At 34.3% G+C, this 27,980-nt stretch overlaps 1 protein-coding gene across 10 annotated transcripts in view; it reads right to left on the reverse strand.

Moving 5' to 3' along the window:
* Window positions 1-1,520: 1,520 nt before the first annotated feature.
* Window positions 1,521-27,980, reverse strand: part of LOC108742280 (broad-complex core protein) — a 78,189-nt gene continuing 51,729 nt past the window's right edge. For 3 of the 10 annotated variants that reach the window (XM_018477460.2, XM_018477466.2, XM_025980686.1), the window contains exons 2-6: window positions 9,395-9,596; window positions 9,110-9,301; window positions 7,870-8,644; window positions 7,428-7,481; window positions 1,521-2,194 (exon numbers count right to left, since the gene is read on the reverse strand). In XM_018477460.2, coding sequence (XP_018332962.1) covers window positions 1,869-2,194; window positions 7,428-7,481; window positions 7,870-8,644; window positions 9,110-9,301; window positions 9,395-9,580 — 1,533 coding nt within the window. In that variant the 5' untranslated portion in view covers window positions 9,581-9,596 and the 3' untranslated portion in view covers window positions 1,521-1,868. Of the gene's footprint in view, window positions 2,589-3,399; window positions 4,129-4,624; window positions 5,335-7,427; window positions 7,482-7,869; window positions 8,645-9,109; window positions 9,302-9,394; window positions 9,597-9,804; window positions 10,234-11,346; window positions 11,897-12,040; window positions 12,385-27,980 lie in introns of those variants that run through there. The other 7 variants (XM_018477493.1, XM_018477433.2, XM_018477441.2 and 4 more) reach the window with 7 other exon arrangements.

A 27,980-nucleotide genomic window follows, 5' to 3' on the forward strand; every position in this document is an offset into this window, starting at 1 on the left:
CCAACACCTATCTATACCAAATCACATTCTTGCTGCCTTTTTATAAATTTTGACTGTAACTAATATAATAAACATGCAAAGACGAAGATAATGTTACAGTGATTGTAACTTAATCTTTGTCATCAACTAATTTAAAATTAGATTGTTTAGAATTGTATAAATGCACCATAGAATTTGTTTTAGCGGTTACTATTAGGTTGTGAGGTGGTTGAAAAAAAAATAGTATCATAAGAACAAATGAGCGCGAGCGCGTGTGCTCTCGAAAATACACGTGAATCAGGCCTAGCGTGCTTTGTTTCAGCCGCAGCTTGCTTGGCGTCCGCCAGGCGAAGTAGCCGCTCGTCGCCGCCACGCGCCGCCGTTCCGTACCGCTCACAGTCTGTCTTCTGGTGGCAATGCTGCAACGTGTCGGACCGGGGAGGGGGCTTTTTGGTTTTTTGTTTTGTTATTTTATATTGACAATGTATAACACGTAACTGGCATAAAACAATTTGGCAATTAAAAATATTCTAAACCAGCTAGTATTTTCTATAAAGTACATACTTTTACGAAAAAAAAAAAAAAAGACATGCACCATGAAAGTGTGTAAATGTTTCTGTAAAGAAACACTTTCAGGATGTTTTGGATCAAGAATATAATTAAAAATGTTAAATTATATTATAAACACGAGCAATAGACAAAATATATTTCTTTGGTTTTATGCCAATTACTTTTTGCATTTATAAGATAATAAATATGAGTCTAAAGAACAAAGCAAATAAAACTCTAGCTACATTGCCGTGTAAAAATATATTTCAACATAAATAATTAAGGTTATACAACAATACATAAAATATGGTATATTGCATCAAACAACATGAACATGCGAAATGCAAAACTATAAAATACACAGGGCAGTGGGGTTGCCAATTTTTCATATTTTAAATTTATTTATCTTACCGAATCAGTCCCAAATCAAACAATTCAGTCTTAACAAATACCTTAAAGGTTGCATCAGTTCTTCAAAACTTCAATTAAATGGATTTGTTAAAATCCTGAATGTATTCCTTTCAGTTATTTTTTCAAATTGTGACTATACTACCTTGCATAATACATATAACCAACCACGAAATTTTCAACATTTGGTAGAAATATAAAAAATGACGATTTAAAATTTAGATTTTCGAGAATATTATCAAATACAGAAAAAGATATTTCCAAGTCTGCAAACATAAAATGTCATTGTAAACGTACAACTGTAAAAAACTTTAAACGAGTAAACATAGCAAACTGTAGGAGGAGTTAAGTGTAAGTGTTGATTACATAACGAAAAGTATTAATGCTAATATAGAATTTTGTAAACCAGAATTTTAAGCTTAATGTTTCTAAAATACACCTAAATATTTACAATTATAAAACTATTAAAAAGAAAATGGAACACTCCACTTGAATTTATGATAATGAAAAAAAAGTTAGCAGGTTGTGTCAGTTTCATTGAATTATTAATTTCTTTCTAATTGTGGTAAGTAAATCCTTATCAGTTTTGAGCAGATTGGCCGCTTTAGTTTTTGTTAACATGTCCGAAATTATTTATTAAGGAGCAAGTTGTTCTTCCCCTACATTCAAGAAATAACAAGATGATTTTTTTAGGTCGTGATTACCTCTATTTTAAACGCAATAATAAGTAGGAATAGATGATTATTAATAATAACAGTAGTAGCAGCAGTAGTGATAATTTGATCGTTATATGTATATAATGTTATGATTTGTTATCAATCGTTTCGTCACCGTGTAGGCTGTTTTTAGGCCGGTTGACGGGAGCACGGCGGCGACAGTGGCGGCAACGTGTGTGGCGAAGAAGTGGTGGTAGTAGTAGTAGTGGTCAATGGTCATAGTAGGCGCGGGGGTGGCGGTTGTGGCTGTGCCGCTAGGACGCTCTTGATGGCAGACGTTTTGAGCAGGCGCTTGAGCATGCCGCTGGAGCCGCGGTGCTGTAGACTCTTGTGTGTTGTGAGTGAATTCTTGGTACGATAACGTCGATGACAGAATTCGCACACGTAGAGGGTGTCGGACTGCTCGTGTTTGTCCTGGAAATGACGTTTCAAGGAGTAGTAGCAGCTGAAGGTGCGACGACAATAAGGGCACTCCTGGGGCTCGTTGATTCCGCCCGATGTCGGGGGCGGCATTCGCATGCCGGCAGCGGTGGTGGTAGCGCCTGCAACAGGCCGGGATCAGACGGGGATGCACGCGCAAACACCACATGCCAGCAATATTCATAACCAACCAACCCACACAGAAGCAACTCAAACTAACAAGCGAGCACGGGTGGTTGTGGTGGTGGAAGGGTTGTGGTGATGATGGTGTACGTATACCTGGGAAGCGGGGAGGCTAAAAGAACTTTATGTCGATGTCTCCAGGCCGGGACTTGTGGTACGTGTAGATGTGCGTCATGAGCGAGTTCCGGGAACAGTACACCCGCTCGCATATGACGCATCGGTACTCCTCCTGTCGTTCGGCGTGCTTGTCCGCAATGTGCCGCTTCAGGGACGCCTTTGAGCACAGCACCTTACCGCACAGCTGGCAAGTGAACACCTTCTTGGGGGACGCCCCTGCAACAGCAAAACCAAGCTCGCTAGGTCCGTGCGCGCGCAGTGCCACCAGCAGACGCCCGCGCGCGGTAAGGTCCGCTTGCACGCCTGCGCGCGCTACTAGTTATACGCTCGCGCAAACGTGCAAGGGTCAGCCGCGGCGCTAGGCCCAACACCTATCTATACCAAATCACATTCTTGCTGCCTTTTTATAAATTTTGACTGTAACTAATATAATAAACATGCAAAGACGAAGATAATGTTACAGTGATTGTAACTTAATCTTTGTCATCAACTAATTTAAAATTAGATTGTTTAGAATTGTATAAATGCACCATAGAATTTGTTTTAGCGGTTACTATTAGGTTGTGAGGTGGTTGAAAAAAAAATAGTATCATAAGAACAAATGAGCGCGAGCGCGTGTGCTCTCGAAAATACACGTGAATCAGGCCTAGCGTGCTTTGTTTCAGCCGCAGCTTGCTTGGCGTCCGCCAGGCGAAGTAGCCGCTCGTCGCCGCCACGCGCCGCCGTTCCGTACCGCTCACAGTCTGTCTTCTGGTGGCAATGCTGCAACGTGTCGGACCGGGGAGGGGGCTTTTTGGTTTTTTGTTTTGTTATTTTATATTGACAATGTATAACACGTAACTGGCATAAAACAATTTGGCAATTAAAAAAATTCTAAACCAGCTAGTATTTTCTATAAAGTACATACTTTTACGAAAAAAAAAAAAAAAGACATGCACCATGAAAGTGTGTAAATGTTTCTGTAAAGAAACACTTTCAGGATGTTTTGGATCAAGAATATAATTAAAAATGTTAAATTATATTATAAACACGAGCANTCACAGAGCCGAAGTCAAAAGTATGAAATAATTTGTAGTTTAAAAAGTTAATATAGTTCGAATTAAAAATATTTTTGATAAACCAATCAATCACTTTTGTCAATAAAAGTTCAGTAAATTTTTATTTTTCAGGAAATCGTCGTCTGCTGTGTCATCAAAATTAAAATTTCGTTAAACAATTTTTAATCGTTCACTATTTCCTGATAAATAAAAAACGCCTGAAAAGATTACACGCAAATCATAATCGGTAATAACTAACTATAAGCCCTTCAAGTTGTCGCGCGAGCTACAACAAAACCCTATTTAAAAAACTTCAATATTTATATTTATTTATATAGGTATATGTTTATATGCATTATATTCACATGGACGATTAGCTTGACCTGTCCTAAAAAATATATAATAAGGTGGTGTAGCGGGGGCTTAATGTGGTTATGCTATTGATTGATTAACGGAAAAAAATCAGACACTACCGTGAACATACGGTGGCTGATGAAGACACTTTCACTTCTGTCTACGATGATAGATACTGCGATGATTGTTTAGGGAGTTTAAAGTCCTGAATACTTTGTGACACAGTGTGCAAATAGCGTTGTTGAGGGGTTGAAGGTGCTGCTGTTCCTTGTGCCGTTTCAGGGTCAGTTTGGTACTTAGTAGCTTTCCACACACGTCACACCGGTGGGAGGCGGTCAGCGGCAGGGGGAGGTCCACTCTTCTCTCTGCCACCGGGAACACATAACACCAATTAGGCCCCCGCTAATGTCAGTCAAGCATTTCTATATATATATATTTATATGTATTATAGCTATCAGTACAATACAAAATCAGCTTACAACATACAAAGCCCTTTTACTACTTTCAGTTAAAATTTAATCTGGTACTACCGCACATTCGGTTTCTTTTTCTTTTTTTTTTCCTACTCGACCTCGGTAAATTATCTGACTAATTATAATTATGATTTGATTTGATCATGTATTAATTAACTTATTTGCATGCTCTTTTTTAAAAATTTTAATTTGAACTTAAAAATCATTCTGCTTAAAATTTCAACTTGGAGACTAAAATCTGGTCACAAATATAAAAAAGGTCGAAAGCAAATAAAAAGTGACATCCCAAATATTAATTTAAAATAAAATTTCGTTTTGAGATCAATAGTAAAAACAGAAACAAAGTCATTTTTGGGAAATCACTTGGGTATGTTTTAAAGCCAAGAGGTCACCGACAAAAGTTTACATTTTGTACCTTTACAGAAACTGGAAAATATATCTACAGTCTTAACGAAACAACTTATAAAATAGTTAGTTATATTGTTCATATTTAGTACACATGCAAGTCCGTACGATATATAAATAATTATTATATAATCGCCTTGTTTCAGTACTACTATAGAGCAAAAGAATTATCTTTAGGAACGTAGTAATAGTTTAGTAATAGAACAAACATTAAGCACGATATTGGACGAACCGTTATTGTTTTTAAATTTACATGAGCTGGCATTCCAGTACCGTCATTAGGTAAATATACATATGTGTGTTCTAATAGATGGCGACTGCTAATTATACTACTCGTAGTTACGCATGCGCAACGTCACAAAAGATGCAGAGTTAAAAATTGGACAGCCATATTAACGGCAATGAAACACCAGCAAGTGTTATGTTATTTTCGGTCATTGTTATCTCGAATCCTTATTATTCAAAGGTAGAAAGAATGCGGCGGTATAAAATCGTCAGCCTTTAGGTTTTTGATGTTGCGATGGTAAATGCTCTTGTGGTTTCGTAGCGAATTGAGACTGCTGTACACTCGCTTACAAATGTTGCACACTGGTTCCCTAGATGGACGCATATGAACGTTTTGAATATGGCGCTTGAGCCGAGTCAGCGACGATAGGCTTTTGTTGCACGGCTGGCACCGAAACTCCTCAGCACCTGGCGGCAGAAAGGGCTTATTAGCTCCCTTAGCCGCACCTCATCATCATCATCATCATTCAAAGCTATGTACAAATCCTCAATACATTAGCCCAAACGAATACACAACGGTTTCGGGTCAATTTTTAGTTAGTATGTGTGCTCTCGATTTTTGTCTGGTAAAAAATACCTCCAGTTGCATCCAAACAGTTTACTTAACTATCAGTAAAACCTACAAAAGCCTCTGCATTTAAAAATAGTTTCTTTGAATTGGTTACACCCTAGATTAGTCTATTTTATATAATATACATACATTTGGAAATTAATCCTGCATAACTAGACAGGACTGCCTAAAAGTCATGACCCTCAAAAGCCTTCTTACATATTCAATGTATAAATCCCTTCATTTATTCTTTAAATCTATTATATGCTGTTTTCGTATTTTTTAATGCCAAATTGCAAAATAATTGACTGTAATTGCTAGATAAATAAAGTAAGACCTCTCAAATTTCCCAAAATATTCTAATACTTGAAGTCAAGTAATATTATCATAAAACATAAGTCAATTCCATTAATACATTGCTTCTTGTTCTAGTCCTAGGTTGATCATTTAAATTTAGAAAATGGGCGGGTGTAGTTGCCAAGAAAAATGACTATAAATCACTATTTTTTATTCAACCAATATTTGGAGGCCTTCTTAATCTACATAACTGGGTAGTGAATTTAATATTTTTGTTATTTTAATACATACTTTAGNCTTTGTTTGGCAACAAATTACTTTTTTTATTATTTTTAGTTTATAAATAATCCTTCAAAACTATTTTAATTAAAAATAGTTTAACATTGCTTTTGTGTCGCATATATCTACTAATGGATGAACTTTTTAGAAGTTAAAATACAAAAAAAAGTTTAGAATTTTAAGTTGCATTGGATAATGCATATTTGATACGAATTTGAAAAGAAACTACCTGCTAACATATTAAACAGTTTGTTAATATGTTTTATATGATAATTACTTTTTTAGATGATATCCCTAACATTTATCATAACAAAAAGTATATGTATTACTGTTTACTTATAGTTTTCTGGAAAAATGCTAATAAACCGAATTATGTATACAATAAATTGACTAATTTAAATTACTTAAAAAATATACATATCATATCAAATATTACACACATTTTCTTAATGTACAATTTTCATTTGTAGTTTTTGTATGTGCAAGACAATCTTCACTCAATTGAATTTTCGATAAACATCAGAAATGAAAATTGCAATTAATTGTATTTATTTAATTCTATTCTAGTTACTTAACAAACAATTCACATACAATAGAATACATTTTTGTTTTTCTAAAAACGTACATAACAGCGGTATATTTAACAAGCAGTATACTGTTGAAATGTTTGTTTACTACCTTTGAACGCAAGTATGGAAGATATTTTCTTTGTTGTAGATAAATAATATTAAATATTCGTATGTTTTAGTGAGGTACTGATTGCAATGTTAGTTACCGTTTGATTATTTTATTGGCTTCCCCAATAACTAAGTGATTGACAATTGAACCATACAAAAGGAAATAAAAAAGTAAGAAGAAAAACGAAAAATAAAAAAACACGCACACGCAAAACACAATATTGTTAGAAACATTCCAAATACAAAATGCTGTCAGTACATTTCAAAACTTTTTACTGCACGGTAACAAATAATGATATTCACATGTGTGTCTGTATAGAGAGCAAAAAATAATACAAAACGATATTTAAATGTTTGAAATGTACTTTGATAACCAGAAGGCCAAGTTACCTAATATTCTCTAAATTTCTGTCAACGAGAAGGATTTTCTTATCAGTTTAATGTGTTGCATGGACTTTTGATTATTGTTTATAGTAAAATTTCATAATACTGTTGGATTTTCGCATAATTCATATTATGAATAATATTACATTACGACGAAATTCATTACGATGAGAAAGAAATATTAAGACCGACGAAAATTCAACATTTATGAAACTTTTTTTCTTGTGAGAAATAGATATACTTTCGATTTTAAAATATATCCATTTTTTATTGCGTCAAATAACTTAATAAAAAAGACAAAATAAAAATCTTACCTTGAGACGTACCCGCCAAACTGTCAGCACTAGCCTGGAGTGTGTGGTTCAATCCTGTAATGAAAGAATGAGTTGTAACACAAATTTTTAATTATTTACAATTTAACAAATATTTTTTTTTCTATTTTTTGAATTTTCAGGTTATATATTTGATTGAAATTTGTTTATCCTCCAATAACTTTTCTCAACCAATTTTTACCTGTGAAAAACTCCCGTTAAAATAGGGCAACTACCTACTTACTTATAAGAGTATGCTTTTAAAATATATTATATTTATAGGAAACTGCCAAAAGATGGCGTAAAGTAGCAGAAGTTAAATAAAAGATAGATTCAAAATGGCTCCAATAATGGCATCTTGTAGGACTGTTACTTATTTTAGTAGTAATAATGGAATGGGACCACAATCACAAGAAAAATTATCATAAAATATTGTATTCCTTACCCCCTAAGGCTGTTGGATCGGCAGCTAATGCCGCCATACTGAAATTGAACGTTCCTGCAGCAGTGGCGAACAATTTACTCTCTGACGGCGTCAAGTAGGGTCCTATGGGGCTGTCGTGGTCGTCATGGTCTCCCATTGAATTGGTAGACATCGGGCCTCCCTGCGGCAGATTGCTACTAGGCATGCTGTCATTGTTCCCATCGGCCGAATCGTTACTGTTGTCACCCTCCTGGTTCGTGCTGCACAGGAGTTCCATCGGTTCAGACTTCATGTTCTCATCGTTGTTGTTTGTGCGCGATGTGTTTGAGGGCGATAGGGAACAGGGCGACTCCCTTTCCGTACTACTGATCCCGTTTCCTTCCACATCGTTTTTTATGTGCAAATTGACAATCGAATTGGCGGTACTGCTGCTATTATTCAAATTTAGGATGTTGTTAATGTTGTTTTTCATGGCGCTGGGCGAGAAATCGGCAGGTTGTGTCTGAGGGGGCGGATGGTGAGGGAGGTTTACTTCGTTATTGTTGTTATTGTTATTGGCGAGGAGGTGATCGGAACGCGCTCGTTTAAGTTCGCTCTCGGGATCGGACGAGATACGTCGTTCTCGACGGTGCTGCATCGCGGCACGACGCAACAGCTGGTTCATCGTGGTACTGTGCGATGGTGACGAAGGTGACGTAAATAAGGAGTCTTCCATTAGCTTGTCGGGGAATACGGGATGGTGATTTGAGGTAGGGGTTGGCTGCTGCGAACGCACCAAGCCCTGGACTTGTGTCAACTGGAAGAAAAAAAATATTTCTAATGGACACTGCAAGATATTAGAATGGTTACAATATCATTAATGAGAGACCAACAATGTTGAAAAAGGGGATAGTTTCAGATAAAGGCAAACAACTATATATGTAAAGGAAACCAAGTCAATTTTTACAGAATGGGTAGTACTTAAACTTGATATAAACCTATTGGGCATTAGATTAATGTATTTAAAAGACAATTTCAAAGATGTCTATTTATATAAACTTAAAATTTTATAACGAATCTATTCAGGCAAATCAGAAATAAAAAAATACTGACCAATTAAACTAAGGAATGAAATAAATATATATACTTTACAGAAATCTGCGACTACAGCATCTTAAGGGAAGTAATTATTGGAAGACTGGCCAATAGATGGCGCCGGATAGTACAACGTAGACTAAACTTTCTGTATGAATTTGAATATTTAATTTAAATTGCTACTTACTGGTTCTCGTTCATCCCCGTGCTGTTGTTGTGTGAGGCCACTGACTCTTAACACTTCAGCTGTTTTAAGAAATGATGACAGAGAGCGCTGGTGAACATTTACTTCACCATGGTAAATGAACTCCACGAGGGCATGGAGATCTGTCCATGCCACATCTTGAAGGACTATCACAGGATGTTTACAAGGAGTAGACTAAAAAGAAATATTTATTATTGCAGCATAAGTATTAAAAATTTAATTGTAATGGCTTATTAGTGTTATATGTGAGACGGTATATAATCTTACTTTCAATAATTCCCTAAAGTATGGACTACAAGCGGATAAAACAACACGATGGGCTTTCAAGCTTTTTCCATCACAGGCAAGAGTAACATCAACAAAATCTTCATCATCACGGAGGTTTTCGAAAGCCGATGTAATACTGCTTTGGTAGTTGTTCCAACGTAAACAAAAATGTTGTGTATCTACCATTGTCACTGTATTTCACCTGGAAAAAAAATAGTCGATCAGAAACCACTTTTACTTACTAGTAAGTACCTATACAGTAAATGTAGCATTTCTAACCAGAAGAATTACATTTCTGTTTAATGGCTCTGTTGGAATAAAAAAAATATATAATTATTACAATACAATCAAGTAACAAAGACGTTTTTGATTAACTTTCTATAGCAAGTTAATTTAGAAAAACAACTTACATAAATCAGTTTAGACCACATTTTCTAGATAAACTATGGAATTAATTATTGTTGCACTTTATTAGAACAGATAACACTATTTATATTGATACTGTGTAAATAAACTTGACACGAAACACTGAAAAAACATTAAGAATTGTCATTATGGCTCATCAAATCCACCCTGAATAGGCGGACTAATGAAATTAAATTACTCCACAAGTACACTGCAGATAATATGTGGGTGTAAAAGTGTCAGAAAACGAGAAAACGTCAATAATATTATATATTTGCAGGTGCCTTGCGCCTGAACCTTGTCAGAATAAATGTAAACACAAAAAGGTGGGGGAATGGGGTGGAGATGCACGTGACGTAGTGAGTAAAACATACATAGGCGTCTCATTGGAATGATTAAATGGGGGCAAAAAATTATTACCAATATTTTACTGTGAGCAACTTTAAAGTGAAATGTTTTGTATTGTTAAATTATTACTTACATATCCGTACAAATATTACAATCATTTATTCTTTAAAAGTTGTAATATCCTCTAGTGATTGGTATTTGGAATACGATGGAAAAGATCTGTTTTCTATGTATGTATACAGAAATATTTTGAACACTCCTTATATAAGTAAATAAATTTAGTTTATTTTTAGTACCCTACTGATAGTACTATTAACTAATTTTAACAAAACAAAGAAAATATAAGTAGAACTTTTAAAACTTGATATGAGTGTTATTTCTATAAATAATCTTTTATAAATAAGAATTAGATAAAACAATTACATTTATAACATTAGATTTAATAAGGCTGTCATTGAGACTGTTCTAGTGGCTGTAAACTACATGAAAAATAATAAAAGGCACTCACATTGTTTCATTTTCTTGCTAAAGAAATACCCAACTAGGTTTAATTTTTTAGAATTAATTTAATGTTATTCTACTTTATCAAAAAATTAAAGTTAATCATAATATAAATTAATTAATTTCGTTAAAATAAATTTAATCGGGGTAGTAGAGGTCAACAAAAAAAGTAGAAAATGGACGTGATCTATATAATTTACTCATATACGAATGTAAAAAAAATAATAAAAACAATTTGAACTTTGAATTTACTATAAATATCTATTTTTTTCATGCATTACAATATACATGCAGTTTATAAATAAGTGCAACTTATAAATAAATTTAATAGAACATAAGCCATTTTACTTAAAAAAAAAATTTTTATATGCACTTGATAATTTTATAAATTGTTTTTAAAAAACAATTAATTATTATACACCTAGACTTTTCTTTTTTGAAAAAATTACAATTATTTTTAATTTTTAAAAATTTGTTAATTACTTATTCAATTATAAAATTTTTTTTTATGCAATTCCATATAGGTACACCACTGATCTGTATAAGTGCACCACTTAAATCTTAATTCAAATGATTTCATTTAAGAAAAACCAGAGGGTGCGGACAACGAGGTATGAGGTGGGTATTTAAACTTTAAAATATGAGTTGAACGAAGAAGCAACATACAAAGTAAATACATTATTTTAATTAGATATTACCTGACAATTTTACGTCAGCAATGAAAAAAATCATCTCAAACTTTTCAACGAACAAACGTTCACTGTTTTTCGTACACTAATTTCACTAAACAAAAATCCTGGTATTTTTTCTTACAATTTTTATGCACTCGAAAACTTTTCCACCAACCTGCTTGCATTTCTACATACTTTCACGGGTTCGCAATAATTTTTGAACCAACGGAGCAGTTAGACGTGGCTAGCTCGCAAAAATTATAAACGGAATTGTGCAAAAAATAGCAGTCATAGAAACCAACGAAGAGCGGTTCGCTACTTCGTGTTGGATCATTAAAAATAAACCCTATAAAAAACTTATTGGTTATTACAAGAAGAGTAGGGGAAGTATGCGAATATGGCTTCCATTAAAAATGCTACAGAAAGGGAAAACGACGACGTCAAGGATGCGCCGAGACGACCGCGTCGGTCAGGGTTAAAAACCCGCACGAAAAAACCCGGACATGCACTAGCCTCCCAAATACACCAGCAGCGAACTAGGTAAACATCGACTTTGTAATCAACGAACAGACTAAAACAATGACAAAACGCAAATAGCCAACTAATCGCAAGTGGACTACTAGTTGGCTTCTGCGATCGTTGGTTATTTTTTTTTTAAGAAGCGTGATGTCATGGCCAGCTAAAAAAATCGCTTTTAAACATTTTTTAAGCGTTTGTTTACCTTAAGATCCCAGCGGACTTCATGGAATTACTATGCGGTATAACGACGATCCATAGTAGTATTAACAATTAATAACTAATTAATCGAGTTGCTATTGTTGTTGTTTTTTTCATCACTGACATATTTTTTTTTTATTTACGAATGCATTTTTCTGCAGGGCATAGTGGTGCGCCGCCTGCTTGATGCACACAGAAAAATGTCAATCGCACCACGGCACTGTTGACCGCGAAATCCGAAAACAAACGAGTGGCCGTTCAAATTTTGCGCACGGGGTCGTCGGGCGTACACACATAAACAGACACACACACGTCAGCACGTCGCCGCTTCTCGCTGATTATTAAAAATATACGGCGCGCAAAAAATTGACGACGGTGGTAGTAGGTGGTATAGGCGCTTATTCTTTATTGGAACATGGCTATGAGACATCTGCCGTAATAAGTTCGCACTAAAAAATAGTGCGTACTTCCTACCTACCCCTCGCACAACTCGGCAGCGACGAAAATGCGCAGAATAACGACTACTACGTGCCGCAATTAAAAATGTTAAAGAAGCCCTCAAAAAAAAAGCGCGCCGATTTTTTTGCTATTCCTCTTTTACGAAAAACGACTTGCGTACGAAGTTCTGCGAACGTAGCAGTCAGATTTTTCTTTTTTAGTTCAACTCGTTCTAGACCGCGAAAAGTAGCATGAAAAAATGCGTAAAAATAAAGTCGAGGCAAACGAATGTTGCATATTGGTAGGCTAATGAGTTAGAGTAGCCCCCACCCCTGTACTTCACTTCATCCCCAAAAAATCATTACCTTCTTCGCGGCTAGAGAAAATAGAAGTGCGCATGAACATTTTAATTCTTATAGAATAAATGTAGCGCGTGAATCAGCTATTTTTCCGGTTTCGTTCGCTAGGCCATATTTTATTGATTTTATAATCAATACCGCAATAAGCTGCAATGTTTTCATCCCGTTGCTGGCGCTTTCCAGCATCCCTTCTCCCTGCCTACTACATGCCTCCCTCTCACTCCATCGCCTACTACGTTTTACTACATAAACAATCTCTGTGTATGGAAGTATTTCCAAGGTCCTTTTTTTTTGCTACCAAAGAAAAAAACAACTTCCGGACAAAATTTCTCCCTTTTTCTCAGGTTCCTATCGATCTAAAGTTTTATTATATTTTGTTGGAAACATTTCTAAATGTTTTGTAAGTGCTTTCGTTTTTTGTCCACTTTACCGAATTAGATCACTCGTCCTTTTGATAATTGATCATGATTAATTATAATTTGCATGAAGTATTCATTAGTTTGTATTTTAAGAACGAACATTTGTGAAAATTTGATTCTTTTTTGTTGAAAAATGCCAAACTTTTCATTTGCATTAAATATTTACGTAAAAATAAAATACAGTAGAATCCGCTTATAATGACATCGAAGGGAAATGACATAAATGAAAATAAACAACTTTCTATTATAGTTAGTTATTTAGTTTAATAGAGAGAAAAACTACAACTTGTATTTATTTATTAATAAAAAAAGAAAAAGAACGATGAATTGTAATATCAATATACATAAGAAGGGTCAGAAAAATGAGCGAAAATGTCATTATTAATCATTTGGGTCACTATAGCCAGATAAGATTTCTTGAGAATCAGTCATAATAAACGATATGTCATTTTAAACGGAGTCATTATATCCAAACTTTCCTATAGAGAATTTAATGTAAAAACCAAACTTAAGACAGCAATTACTTCATATTAAGCGGTTAATACCTATACTTATAACATGCGAAGAAAATAACCATGTAAATGAATGAAATGGGTACTTGTATTTCCAAATTAAGGACGTAGACATATACTATAGAAAAACATACATAGTTAACATTAACTAAGTAAGTATAAACTAAATTTAGTCTTTTTCTGATTTTGATAACCACGTTACTATTTTAAAAGGTTTGATTAAAGGCTTCAAATAAGCAGGATGGACAAAATATGATACGAAATATTAAAATATTTATACTGCTTCCTTAAGCACAACATTCCTATGGATGTGTAACAACAAATAGAATGAGGTGATTACTTATTAACACCTAAAGCTTGAAGCAAGTTTAGCTAATGTGATGTAATCCCTTGGTCAATACATACAATATCTATAAAGATAAGTCTAATAAAATTTTTAGCTAACTTTTCATCAATTGCTAGACAATTGGCAGCTTCCAAAACGAATTTATTTTGAAGGCTTTTGCAAGGTTTACGTATACTAATAATATACCTACATACCTACTAAATAAACGAATTGAACGATTTAAATAAAAAAAAAATAGTTACGCCAGCATTCTCTCAAAATAATAGACAGGCAGAAATAGTAACCAAATGAACAGAAGTCTTGACTAATTTTGAACTTTTCAAAATTTTGGTACTTCAATTGTACCTTAATCAATTTCAGTGTTTTGCCAACTATTAAGAAATAAAAAAAAAACAATAATTAATGGTACAGACGTGTAGATACATTTTATATTTATTTAATTGTAAGTAATAAAGTCAAATAGCAGAAAATTGTAGAATGAAATGGAATGGGATGAGTTTTAACGAAAATAGTCGTGTTAAGTCGCTTTTAACAGAAAAAGATCACTTCTGGGCTATCGAACAGTTATAATTTGGAAATTCAAAAAAGATTGTTGAAAATGTATGTTTGTAGCACGGCCCTGTACAGGGCGAAAACTGAACGATGGGCTCTGTGGAAAAGGAGAAGTTAGAAATGTTTGAGTTGCAGTAATATCAGGCTACGAATGGACCAGGACGAGTTAAAGCTCACGCATTGAAAATGCTGACCCATTTGCTGGGTCATCCTGAATATTAGTTTAATTCTATAAACCAATAAACATTTAACTTGATATAATCCAAGACATTTTGTTTAATGAAAAACTATGTGGTGTTTTTATTTAATTATGCAAAATATCCAAATTGAGATTTTTGCAATTTTTTTTCGATTAACTATATTACTTATCTAAGAAAATTTTACTTCCTGAGCAAGGGGTGGTGAAAAAAGCCCATCTGAAAAATAGCTGGCTACGTCTCTGGGCGTCAATAAGGAAAAGGAGAGAGCGGATTTTAGAATTGCAGGACACGAAGAAGAGCAAATTAATATGCGATCTGAAACACTCTTTACTTTTCCTGTCTAGGTTTAGTTTTGAACGTTTACCACGATGTGGACATTTTTGACCCATTTGAAAAAGGCTGGGCTACGTCTCTGGGTATCAATAAGGAAAAGGAGAGAACGGATTTTAGAGTGGTGAAGAATTTTCTGAGACACGAAGGGGGGGAAATTAACATGCGATCTGAAATACTCCTGACTTTTTATGCCAAGGTTTAGGTTGCGAGTCTAGAATGATGTGAACATTTTTGGTCCATGAAGAAAAAGGCTGGGCTACATCTCTGGGTGTCAATAAGGAAAAGAAGAAAGCGGTTTTTGGAATTGTAAGACATTTTCTGAGACACTAAGGGTGGAAATTGACATGCGATCTGAAAAACTGTTTACTTTTCCTGTCTAGGTTTAGTTTTGAACGTCTACAACGATGTGGACATTTTTGACACATTTGAAAAAGGCTGGACTACGTCTCTGGGTATCAATAAGGAAAAGGAGAGAACGGATTTTAGAATTGTGAAGAATTTTCTGAGACACGAAGTGAAAAAAGACGGCTACGTGTAAGGAAAAGAAGAAAGCGGATTTTGGAATTGTAAGACATTTTCTGAGATACGAAGAGGAGGAAATTAACATGCAGTCTAAAACATTTTTTTCTGTAAATCTGTCTGTCTGAGTCTAGATATGAAACAGAGTATATACCTAACGTTATTACGTAACTCGAGAAATCTTAATTTTATGGAACTGAATGTATCCAACGAAGTCGATCACCTTTGGTCCGTGCGAAAAACAGCTGACTACGTCCCTGGATGATATAGGCGGATGATGAAAATACTGTAGTTAAAAAAGGTTCGAAATGAGAAGATATTGAAATATACAGGAGAACAAAGGGAACAATGGCAGTCAACAAGGAAAAGGGGGAAGAGAATTTAAGGATTGTGGGACATTTTTCTATGAGATGAAGGTCTGATTTCTGTTTCTACTTTAAATATGTCTAAAATTTAAAGTAGAAACAAAGGTAAAGAGAGGATCATCTATTGCTGGTAAATAGTTAGTTATGTGGGATGATCTAGTTTCCGAGAATATTTCAGGATATGGACTGGAGATGCAAGTAATAAAAGTGTTCGTTTTGTACTATCATTTGAATTATCCGGATGTTCAGTAGATTAATTATTTTAAGAATGCAGTTTACTTGTTTGCTTTATAATAACAAATCAAATAATAGCAAATGAGTTATGTTTAGTTACGTCTACCTATCATTTCTCACCGTTAAAACGATAATATTTATTATAGGTACCCAAGTGTAATGCAATGTTCATTCCCACCGTCTGTGTTTATTGCCAGGTATTATTGTTATTTATTATTAGAATCGCACTAACTAAAATAATCTACAAGCAACCGTAATTCAATTAGATAATGCACAAAGAATTGTTTAAGCGACAATAGTTACCACCTATTGATTAGTTATACTGTGACAAATAGTTACCATTGTTTAACATGATTTTTTTGTTACCTTTCGATGTGAAAAATGTTCCGGAAAATCGAATCCTCGATTACATTACCGAAAACCCACAACTTACGTAATAATATGCGCAAAAGATTTCATAATTTTTAAAAACACTACGGAATATGAGAAAAGCCCGCCATTGTAATGTGACATGTTCTTTTTCACTTTTTCTGTGCGGTGCTTTGTTTTTTGATGATATAATTATTATTAAAAAATTGAAATAATCAATGAATCAGATGGTGCCCTGCTTTCTGAAGATGAAGTTCAATTGTTAGGAGCAGCGATTTGTCAGTTTCAATTTGTAGCAAATCATGGCTGCTTTGATTAGCTGATCTTTATATTTTTTAGAGATTCGAACATTTTCTTATCTCCTGCTCAAGATTCTCGACAGGCATATTGATAGGTGCATACATATGTACGTCATACACAGCATTTTTCTTCTGATGCATGACATTCTCTTTGACATCAAGTGTCTGCAAAAAATGGAAAGAAGCCGTCATGTGTTGGTTGTGTCGTATGGTAGTAATATGTGGGTGGTTCTTGACTTTTTTAAAAATATGCCTCGTTGCAGGTTTCGTTTTACATTTGCGTCCTGTGCAAATTTAGGTCAGGTTCCAGTACAAAGTGGGCGGGACGGTAAGCATTTGCAACATTGGTTTATTTCTATACGAATTCTTTACGTCGATGCTGTTCTGTTAGCAGGGTGAAGTCAGGTGGTAGGTAGGTAGGTAGGGTATTTAAATCGGGGTGGAATAATTGAATAACAATCGCCACTTCACCTAACGTTAACAACTCTTCTGTAAATTATTCTTTGTCTCGCTTGCGAATTTTATTAATTGTAAGTCATTTTTAAAAATTGCGAATCTTTCCCTCGTTGAAGTCTCCTGGTGCTTAATAAGTATTTGCTATTACATACACTCATAGAGAGGTTTAAAAATACTGGGAGAAATCATGAGTGTTTTTCATGGCATTAATAGTAATAGGTTCAAGATTAAAATCAGTAAAGAGAAATATGATTTTGACTGTAAATTTTACCAATATTCTTATGTAGTGTCTTTCCTAGAAAGCATTTTTTGGATTGTTAGTCGTTCCGTCTAGCAAATAGGTCCTAAGATTAAAAAAAAAATTCGGTATTAAAACCTTAAGCAGAGGATAGTGAAGGGTCGAGTCGCCTTCAATAAAAAAAAGTCAGTTCTATGCTCGCAAACGATTAATTTAGAAATTCGAAAAAGGTTATTAAAGGTGTATGTTTGGAGCACGACGCTGTACGGGTGCGAAACGTGGACGGCGGGCGCCGCGAAAAAGAAAAGGTTAGAAGCGTTCGAAATTTTGTGTTGCAGGCGAATGATGAGGATACCGTGGTTAAAGATGGCTAGAACTGAAGAGATATTAGAAAGAATAGGAGAACTGAGGACTCTGTGGTAGTCAAATGAAAAATATGCGAGATAAGTTGGTAGGACACCTTCTCAGGCATAAAGGTCTAGTCAGAGACATATTAGAGGCACAAACAGGAGTTAAGAGGAATAGACGTTGACCTAGATTAGATTACTGTTCGCAAATAGTTAAGGATGTGGGTTGTTCTAGTTTTAGAGAAATGCGAAGATTAGCTCAGGATAGGAAGGAGTGGTAGTGCGTGACCAACCAGTCTTAGGACTGACGACCTTATGATGATGATTAAAACCTTTTACTTATTAACGCTCAGAGAATGAAGTCAAACAGTTTCTAAGAGAAACGGCACTGACGGACCGCCAAAGGTGGATAAAACGGAAACTAATCAAGATTTGGAAAATCAAAAAGCTCAAACCCCGACGCCAAAAGACGTCTCTTCGGTAGTAAAGTTATCTTGCTTAGGAACTGAAGAGAACTTGAAATAAAAAGGACTTCCGACGTTTAGTGTCGCGTTTTGGTGTTGGAATGTGTGTTTTTTAGTGTTCCACAACATGACCAAGGTTTTCGAGTCCTCTGCACATAAAATTAAAATTTGGTTTTTCATTTTGGGAAAATAATGCCAAATGATTTGAGAATCATATTCTATAGAGATAGAATCCTAAAGGTTGAGATCCTTGCTCCCAAGAACTAAACAGCTTCTTTCGATTTTCCCTAAAAATGTATTTAGGTATTCTTATTATCCACAAGAACCTTTTGATGAGCTTTTTTGATAAATTTTAAAATGAAACAATTCATACAACATGTAGATGATGCATAGTAAGTAATACATAATATCTGTTGCAACGTTTAAAAAGTATCGTGATTAAAAACTGCATCGACCATTAGTATGTAAACAGGAAACAAAATAGTTCGAAGCAGTCTAGTCAGAGGCTATATGTCATTGATCCCTGGATAATCATCTTATAGTTTGTTCTACATATTTGTCACAAATCAATAACAGGATGCAATTATACATTTGAATAAATCAAGTGGTTTTTAAATCGCTATCGTACTCTACAAATTATAGAAATTCAAAGATTTATAGCACCTACAAATATGATCGCAAAATATTTCAAAGCCGTCATTGACATTCATCGTATTTCTTGAAAATATTTACCAGCAATTTTACCTGAATTTATTGCCAAATGTTTCGATGCTTCACGTATAACATTATTTACTACAAAATAACAAAAAATATTAGCAGTGAAACAATGCTTACTTCTGGTGGAGGTGTCGGGAAAAATTTTTCAAAAAAAAAAAATTTAACGGTTTTAAATTATTATTAAGGCCAGTTATGTACATGTTNTTAATTTTGCACAATATGAAATATTGAGAAATATAAAACACTGACGATAATAACCGGGATTAGGGATAGACTAGAAAGCAATAAAGCGATTGGACGCATTCAATACTAGAACCACTGGAGCGATTCGGAAATGATCCAGGGAAAAGCAAACCCATTAGGAATGTACTTACCTATGTACCAAGGAATATAAAGCAATGAGGTAAGGAACAGGAACTAACAAATCAGTCAGTAACATAATGGCAATAAACAATACAAGCTCCTGGGCAGTAGTAATCTTAATTAGATCTCATTATCACGTAATAAGCAGTCTCAATAAATCATTTACCAAATCGAAGTATTCCTTTAGTTGTACTGCAGTATTAGGTAGAGTATGCTAGATAAGGTCCTTACTAAGGGACCTACTCGTCCAAGTGACTAAAAAAGATAATTTTGGGTGTTTTTTTTTCCACTAAATCTACTAATGCTGGTGGGCGGACGGTCCCTCCGAACAACGCAGAATGATGGGATGCAGAATGCCCTCTTTAGCTTCCTTTTAGGAATCGTTAGAATGAGTCAGTGATGGTTGAAGTCAGAAAGAAGAGAAGGACCAAAATAATTCAGAAGAGAAGTAAATGATTATCTGTTGAATATTATTACCACTCCACCAATTAAATAACCTAATCTAACCTAACTGATCCAAGAAAACAACAAAAGAACATGGACGAAAGCAGATGGACTCGGAATAACTGAATAGACACGTAAACCAAGTTTATAATAAGAGTTATTTATATAAAATTAAACTAGAAAAGAAGTAGATATCTCAGTAAGGCCCTTGTGTAATACATATATGAACTTCGGTTAGCAGCGGGCATCAAAAGATGGCGATCCACCGCCATAAACTACAGTAGACATTTTAACAATGTAATATACTTTGATACTGCTCCACCAACCAAATAACTTAATCTAACCTAAGTGATCCAAGAAAACAATAAAAGAGCTTGGAGGAAAGCAGATGGACTCGAAATAACTGAATAGACACGTAAACCAAGTTCATAAAAAGTTATTTATCAAAATTAAACTAGAAAAGAAGTAGATATCTCAGTAAGGCCCTTGTGTAATACATGCATGAACTTCGGTTAGCAGTGGGTAACACAAGATGGCGATCCACCGCCATAAACAAGAGTAGACATTTTAACAATGGTATATACTTTGATACGGTCGCAAATTCCTTGTGAAAAACTAGGTATAGACAAGGTCAATCAAGCAACTAGGCGAATGTAGCAGATTGATGATAGAATACAGATTAAGCGCTGACTAAGCAGTAAGCACCAAAGGGCGATTTAACGCATTTATGGTTGGGATGTAGATTCGATTAAGCGAAATGAAAAGTGTAATCGCGTTTTTGGGGCGATAATGTAAGTTAACGCAAATTGGGGATACAGTAGGCAGAGGGTATTTTAGAATGATTTAGTGCATTTGAGTAGAAAACTCTAGAGGTTAGTGACGCTGGTCTTAGCGGTTTAAATCATTTATACAAAATTTATAGTACCTTGCATTACATTACCAAAAATAATTCCTCTAGTATTCATTTGTTTAGATTGAAGTTTTTTCTACCATTAATACTATTTATTTTATGTACTTAAAACTACGCATCTTCTCTAATGCTTTTATTCAACAATAATAAATTTTAATAAAAATTACACTGTTAAAATTTAAAAATGATAAGTAGTATCGTCCAAATAAACAACACGTTATCAAACAAATTTTCATATTTTTAAATAAAGCACAAACTGTTATAAGTTAACCATTAAATACACGTACGAGTTATATCTTTTGTATGCATTAAATTACATAAAAATTATCAAATTATCATATTTTTTCTTGCTCATTTACTAAGAATGTGACATGTTACGTCATACACGTAGACTTTTATATGTATTTTCAATTCGACCATCACAGTAGCGTGATTTAAAGATAGTTTCCACATAAATTTTTATGCATAACCATGAGTTCGATTTATGAAGAACTAATGTTGTCATTGTGATAAACTTTCGAATGAGATAAGTAAAAACTACTCTGCGATTGCCTTTGTGTAAACAATTTTTTATTTTTCTGTTGCATTAATACTGTCAATTATCTTTTAGCAGTTATTATTATTATACAAACAAATGCGGATCCTTGGTTCAGTGGCGTGCAATTTTCTTACTTCTAAAGTATTTTGTAGAGGATAGCGCTGGGTCGAGTCGCTTCCAATAAAAAGAAGTCATTTCTATGCTCGCGAACGATTAATTTAGAAATTCGAAAAAGATTTTTGAGGGTGTATGATTGGCGTTGTACGGGCGCGAAACATAGATGGTGGGCGATGCGGAAAAGAAAAAGTTAGAAGCGTTCGAAATGTTGTGTTACAGGCGAATGATGAGGATACCGTGAATAGAGAGATATTAGAAGGAATAAGAGAACAGAGGACTATATGGAAGTCAATAAAAAATATGCGAGATAGGTTAGTAAGACATCTTCTCAAACATGAAGGTCTAGTCAGAGACATAGTAGAGGCAGAAACGGGAGTTAGGAGGAGTAGAGGTAGACCTAGATTAGATTACTGTTCACAAATAGTTAGGATGTGGGTTGTTCTAGTTTTAGGGAAATGCTAAGATTAGCTCAGGATAGGAAAGAGTGGAGGTGCGTGTCCAACCAGTCTTAGGACTGACGACCTTATGATGATGAAGTATTTTGTACATTTATATCAGGACAGATCCACAAATCTCTATGGAAGAAGTTTTCACGCAATCAAGGAATGCTAGTGCGATATGCTACGTTTCAAGTTGGCGTAGTCAAGGTTTAACATTGAAGTAGACAATTATTAAAACTGCAAATGATTTTTCTGATAACGTTTTAGTGAACAATGAGATAAAAGAATATACAATTAAGTGATAAAAAGTTACCTAATAAGTACTGTTTTGTTAAAAAGATATAACCATTCGTACATGTAGTAACATATGCTTTGGAATTGAAAAATTCTGAAAATTAATTTGTTACAATTTTGATAATTTAATTTATTGACTTTTTTGGGAAGCTAGAGAAACGTATTTACGTATACATATAGAAAAACTGAATTATTAAATGCATTTGTTTTACTTTTAAATTGCCCAATAAAACTATTCGGTAACGTTCAGGTTCAGTAGGGTATCTTTCAGTAAACAAAAAGTCGAAGCAAAATATAGGGTACCCAGAACCTTTTTTGGAAGCTTACACGAAATACATTGAAATTATTGTAACGTCACATTTCAGAATTACTTGAATAGTTCAAATACACTACCATGCCTTGTCAGTTACTAATGGATCGAAGAAGATCGATACAAGCTTAAAAACTCCCTTAAAAGAATTTAGAACAAGAAAGTAAAACAGTACAGGTTTGTTGTCGCAAAAAACTTATCTCACATCATAATTTTACTAACAGCATTCGTACCTAGTAATACTTGCTTTTAATACAATATGTTATTTTATTTCTTTTAGTTCGTTTGCACCAAACTCTTTGTGTCCTGCTTACTTTGTTTGTGACGTCATAACGATAGGGGATCTTCGCTTGGCGGTAATTTAACTCGTTTAAACTTGAATGCCCTTTTTCACACGATTATTAGAATATTCACAAAAATAGAGATTGTAATCATGTCGTTAGCTTTTGAGCAGTTTTAAAATGTGTTGTTATGGAACACTGAAATAGTTCTTTTCCCCTTGTTGTTTGAAATTTAAGTAAATAGGTATAACGAAAAGTAGGTTGTTCAATTTTGCAAAAGGGCGTTACTCTCTAATATCACAGTCGTACTTACACATTAGAAATGATATCGCTATCAATAAAAATGTAAGTAGGCATGCAATTCTGTCTATGTAAATAGACGTAGTATGGCCTTATTTAAAAATCAGTAGCGGCTCGCGGCTTAGGGACGATTTCTGCACCCGTCTCCTCAGTATTAAAAAGTTTAGAAGATGGAGAATTTAAAGAAAGCCCTTTGTGCCTGTTTACTTTTGTATTCATCTGAGCCTTTATCAAAACGTATTATCGGGAATATAATTACGCCATCATATCACTAAAAAGTTTTGAATTTTATCAGTTTTATTCTGCAAATTCTTCTTCGGTCAATCCGCTGATTTTCCAACTTTTCGCCAGCTTCTATGGTTGGCAACGTTGCGAAGCCATAAAATCCTTAGATTCTACATACCAATCTAGGATATCGAACTTTCATCCAATAATGACAGCCTAGAAAGCCTCAGCTTTTCAATTTATGTTGGTGCTTTTGCTCGACGTCGATTAAAAAAATAATTAATCCGAAATGCTCATTTTCTGGAGTTCCAGATAATCGAAAAATGCAGTGTACTGAATTTAAAACATAATAATTCGGTAATGTTTGACAAGGTCCTTTGTGATTTAAGGATTTCGACTTGCCCCGACTTAACCCGCTACATAGTTATCTACACGACAGTTTGTGGTCAGGAATTCGTCAGAATTTTCTGAACTGCAGATAGCAAATTTAAAACTTTTTGGTAGATACTATGCAGTTAACTCAATTTAACAAGTTCATATCCTTGAATTGAAAATGACCATGTAAACATCAATAAACCCACAATAGTGGTAAATCTCTACAACAAGTAGACTGTTGGTCGAAGTTCTGTCGGAGCTGTCTTTGGTGCGCTGATGAAAACAAAAATGTTCGAAATCGCGATCTTGTTCGACAGTTTCTGGATCATGGACATGGTCATGATTTAAAAAAATAAAACTAGAATTGGACAGAGGAGGATGGCAAAAAGGGCGGAAGAACTATTATTACTATTATCAATTTGGGTTTAGAAGAAATAGAGAAGGCCATTGTAGCTTTACGGGTAACAATAAAGAAAACAATAGAAAGCGTTTGTACATAGGATTTGTAGATTTAGAAAAAGTTTTTGACAATGATAAATATACTTCAAAATGTAGGGANCATGTTCTTTTTCACTTTTTCTGTGCGGTGCTTTGTTTTTTGATGATATAATTATTATTAAAAAATTGAAATAATCAATGAATCAGATGGTGCCCTGCTTTCTGAAGATGAAGTTCAATTGTTAGGAGCAGCGATTTGTCAGTTTCAATTTGTAGCAAATCATGGCTGCTTTGATTAGCTGATCTTTATATTTTTTAGAGATTCGAACATTTTCTTATCTCCTGCTCAAGATTCTCGACAGGCATATTGATAGGTGCATACATATGTACGTCATACACAGCATTTTTCTTCTGATGCATGACATTCTCTTTGACATCAAGTGTCTGCAAAAAATGGAAAGAAGCCGTCATGTGTTGGTTGTGTCGTATGGTAGTAATATGTGGGTGGTTCTTGACTTTTTTAAAAATATGCCTCGTTGCAGGTTTCGTTTTACATTTGCGTCCTGTGCAAATTTAGGTCAGGTTCCAGTACAAAGTGGGCGGGACGGTAAGCATTTGCAACATTGGTTTATTTCTATACGAATTCTTTACGTCGATGCTGTTCTGTTAGCAGGGTGAAGTCAGGTGGTAGGTAGGTAGGTAGGGTATTTAAATCGGGGTGGAATAATTGAATAACAATCGCCACTTCACCTAACGTTAACAACTCTTCTGTAAATTATTCTTTGTCTCGCTTGCGAATTTTATTAATTGTAAGTCATTTTTAAAAATTGCGAATCTTTCCCTCGTTGAAGTCTCCTGGTGCTTAATAAGTATTTGCTATTACATACACTCATAGAGAGGTTTAAAAATACTGGGAGAAATCATGAGTGTTTTTCATGGCATTAATAGTAATAGGTTCAAGATTAAAATCAGTAAAGAGAAATATGATTTTGACTGTAAATTTTACCAATATTCTTATGTAGTGTCTTTCCTAGAAAGCATTTTTTGGATTGTTAGTCGTTCCGTCTAGCAAATAGGTCCTAAGATTAAAAAAAAAATTCGGTATTAAAACCTTAAGCAGAGGATAGTGAAGGGTCGAGTCGCCTTCAATAAAAAAAAGTCAGTTCTATGCTCGCAAACGATTAATTTAGAAATTCGAAAAAGGTTATTAAAGGTGTATGTTTGGAGCACGACGCTGTACGGGTGCGAAACGTGGACGGCGGGCGCCGCGAAAAAGAAAAAGTTAGAAGCGTTCGAAATTTTGTGTTGCAGGCGAATGATGAGGATACCGTGGTTAAAGATGGCTAGAACTGAAGAGATATTAGAAAGAATAGGAGAACTGAGGACTCTGTGGTAGTCAAATGAAAAATATGCGAGATAAGTTGGTAGGACACCTTCTCAGGCATAAAGGTCTAGTCAGAGACATATTAGAGGCACAAACAGGAGTTAAGAGGAATAGACGTTGACCTAGATTAGATTACTGTTTGCAAATAGTTAAGGATGTGGGTTGTTCTAGTTTTAGAGAAATGCGAAGATTAGCTCAGGATAGGAAGGAGTGGTAGTGCGTGACCAACCAGTCTTAAGACTGACGACCTTATGATGATGATTAAAACCTTTTACTTATTAACGCTCAGAGAATGAAGTCAAACAGTTTCTAAGAGAAACGGCACTGACGGACCGCCAAAGGTGGATAAAACGGAAACTAATCAAGATTTGGAAAATCAAAAAGCTCAAACCCCGACGCCAAAAGACGTCTCTTCGGTAGTAAAGTTATCTTGCTTAGGAACTGAAGAGAACTTGAAATAAAAAGGACTTCCGACGTTCAGTGTCGCGTTTTGGTGTTGGAATGTGTGTTTTTTAGTGTTTCACAACATCACCAAGATTTTCGAGTCCTCTGCACATAAAATTAAGATTTGGTTTTTCATTTTGGGAAAATAATGCCAAATGATTTGAGAATCATATTCTATAGAGATAGAATCCTAAAGGTTGAGATCCTTGTTCCCAAGAACTAAACAGCTTCTTTCGATTTTCCCTAAAAATGTATTTAGGTATTCTTATTATCCACAAGAAACTTTTGATGAGCTTTTTTGATAAATTCTAAAATGAAACAATTCATACAACATGTAGATGATGCATAGTAAGTAATACATAATATCTGTTGCAACGTTTAAAAAGTATCGTGATTAAAAACTGCATCGACCATTAGTATGTAAACAGGAAACAAAATAGTTCGAAGCAGTCTAGTCAGAGGCTATATGTCATTGATCCCTGGATAATCATCTTATAGTTTGTTCTACATATTTGTCACAAATCAATAACAGGATGCAATTATACATTTGAATAAATCAAGTGGTTTTTAAATCGCTATCGTACTCTACAAATTATAGAAATTCAAAGATTTATAGCACCTACAAATATGATCGCAAAATATTTCAAAGCCGTCATTGACATTCATCGTATTTCTTGAAAATATTTACCAGCAATTTTACCTGAATTTATTGCCAAATGTTTCGATGCTTCACGTATAACATTATTTACTACAAAATAACAAAAAATATTAGCAGTGAAACAATGCTTACTTCTGGTGGAGGTGTCGGGAAAAATTTTTCAAAAAAAAAAAATTTAACGGTTTTAAATTATTATTAAGGCCAGTTATGTACATGTTAATTAAATTAATAGTTGTTTAACATAAGGTTCGTTATATGTGGCCCAATAAAAAATGCTTTTTGAATGTACTTTTTTATGATTTGTAATTGTCTAAAATAAAAAAAACGTTATTCAAAATGATTTATTATTATTATCATATTTGATTATTTGCTAACCTTTTACTATGCATATATAAGAAACTAAACACATAATAAATAAAATATCTTATCTCTAAACAATGCTCTAAACAATAAAAGAGATTCATTTCTTTATGATTGAAATTTGATCAATTTATTACGTAAAAAAATGATGTTTAGTTGACACATCGGCTGGGAATCGAACCCGAGATGCCCGCGTACCACTACTATGTACCTAAACCAAATTGCGTAAATCTCAATTAATAATTGTCTTAAAAAAATCACTTATTGACTAAAATTTTATTTATGTACCTATCAGTAACACCTAAATGTTAATTATTAAATTTTGAACGATTAAGAAAACCTTTTTTAACAAATCCCAACTTTACTATAAACATTTAAAAACATGCAAAGCTATATTTTTTTTTATAAGGTTAAAATCACTGAATAAAGGCGAGCACGTGAAAAACATAAAGGCACGCGAAGGAAACTACCTAAAGGGAACACATGAACTCCTCCGTCATAATCTAAATTCATAACAGTTACCTTTTTTTTACGATCCTCTACGCATGATCTTTATAGTTCGTTTTTTACAATCCGAAATGTATATTTCAAAATAAGTCTAGGTAGAAAAACATTTTTAACTAATATGTGTAACTGGGATTGTCATTTTTCATATCCAAAATGGATATTGGTTAAGAGTCACCAATCTTTAAACGTGTCTAATTTGATTAAACCTCTAATTCATTCAGCGTAAGATCGTTGACAGGAGGCGATAGTGGTTGAGGCTAAACGCCCAGTAAAACAGGGACGGCCTTAGCCATTGCGAGGCTCCGAGCAGATAGATCTTTGCGAGGCTCTTAGAGTTTTAAAATTAGCTTTAATGATGATACTTGATGAGAAATAAAAAATTTTAATAA

This window comes from Agrilus planipennis, unplaced genomic scaffold (genome assembly GCF_000699045.2).
Source record: "Agrilus planipennis isolate EAB-ADULT unplaced genomic scaffold, Apla_2.0 scaffold3, whole genome shotgun sequence".
Lineage (NCBI taxonomy): Eukaryota > Metazoa > Arthropoda > Insecta > Coleoptera > Buprestidae > Agrilus > Agrilus planipennis.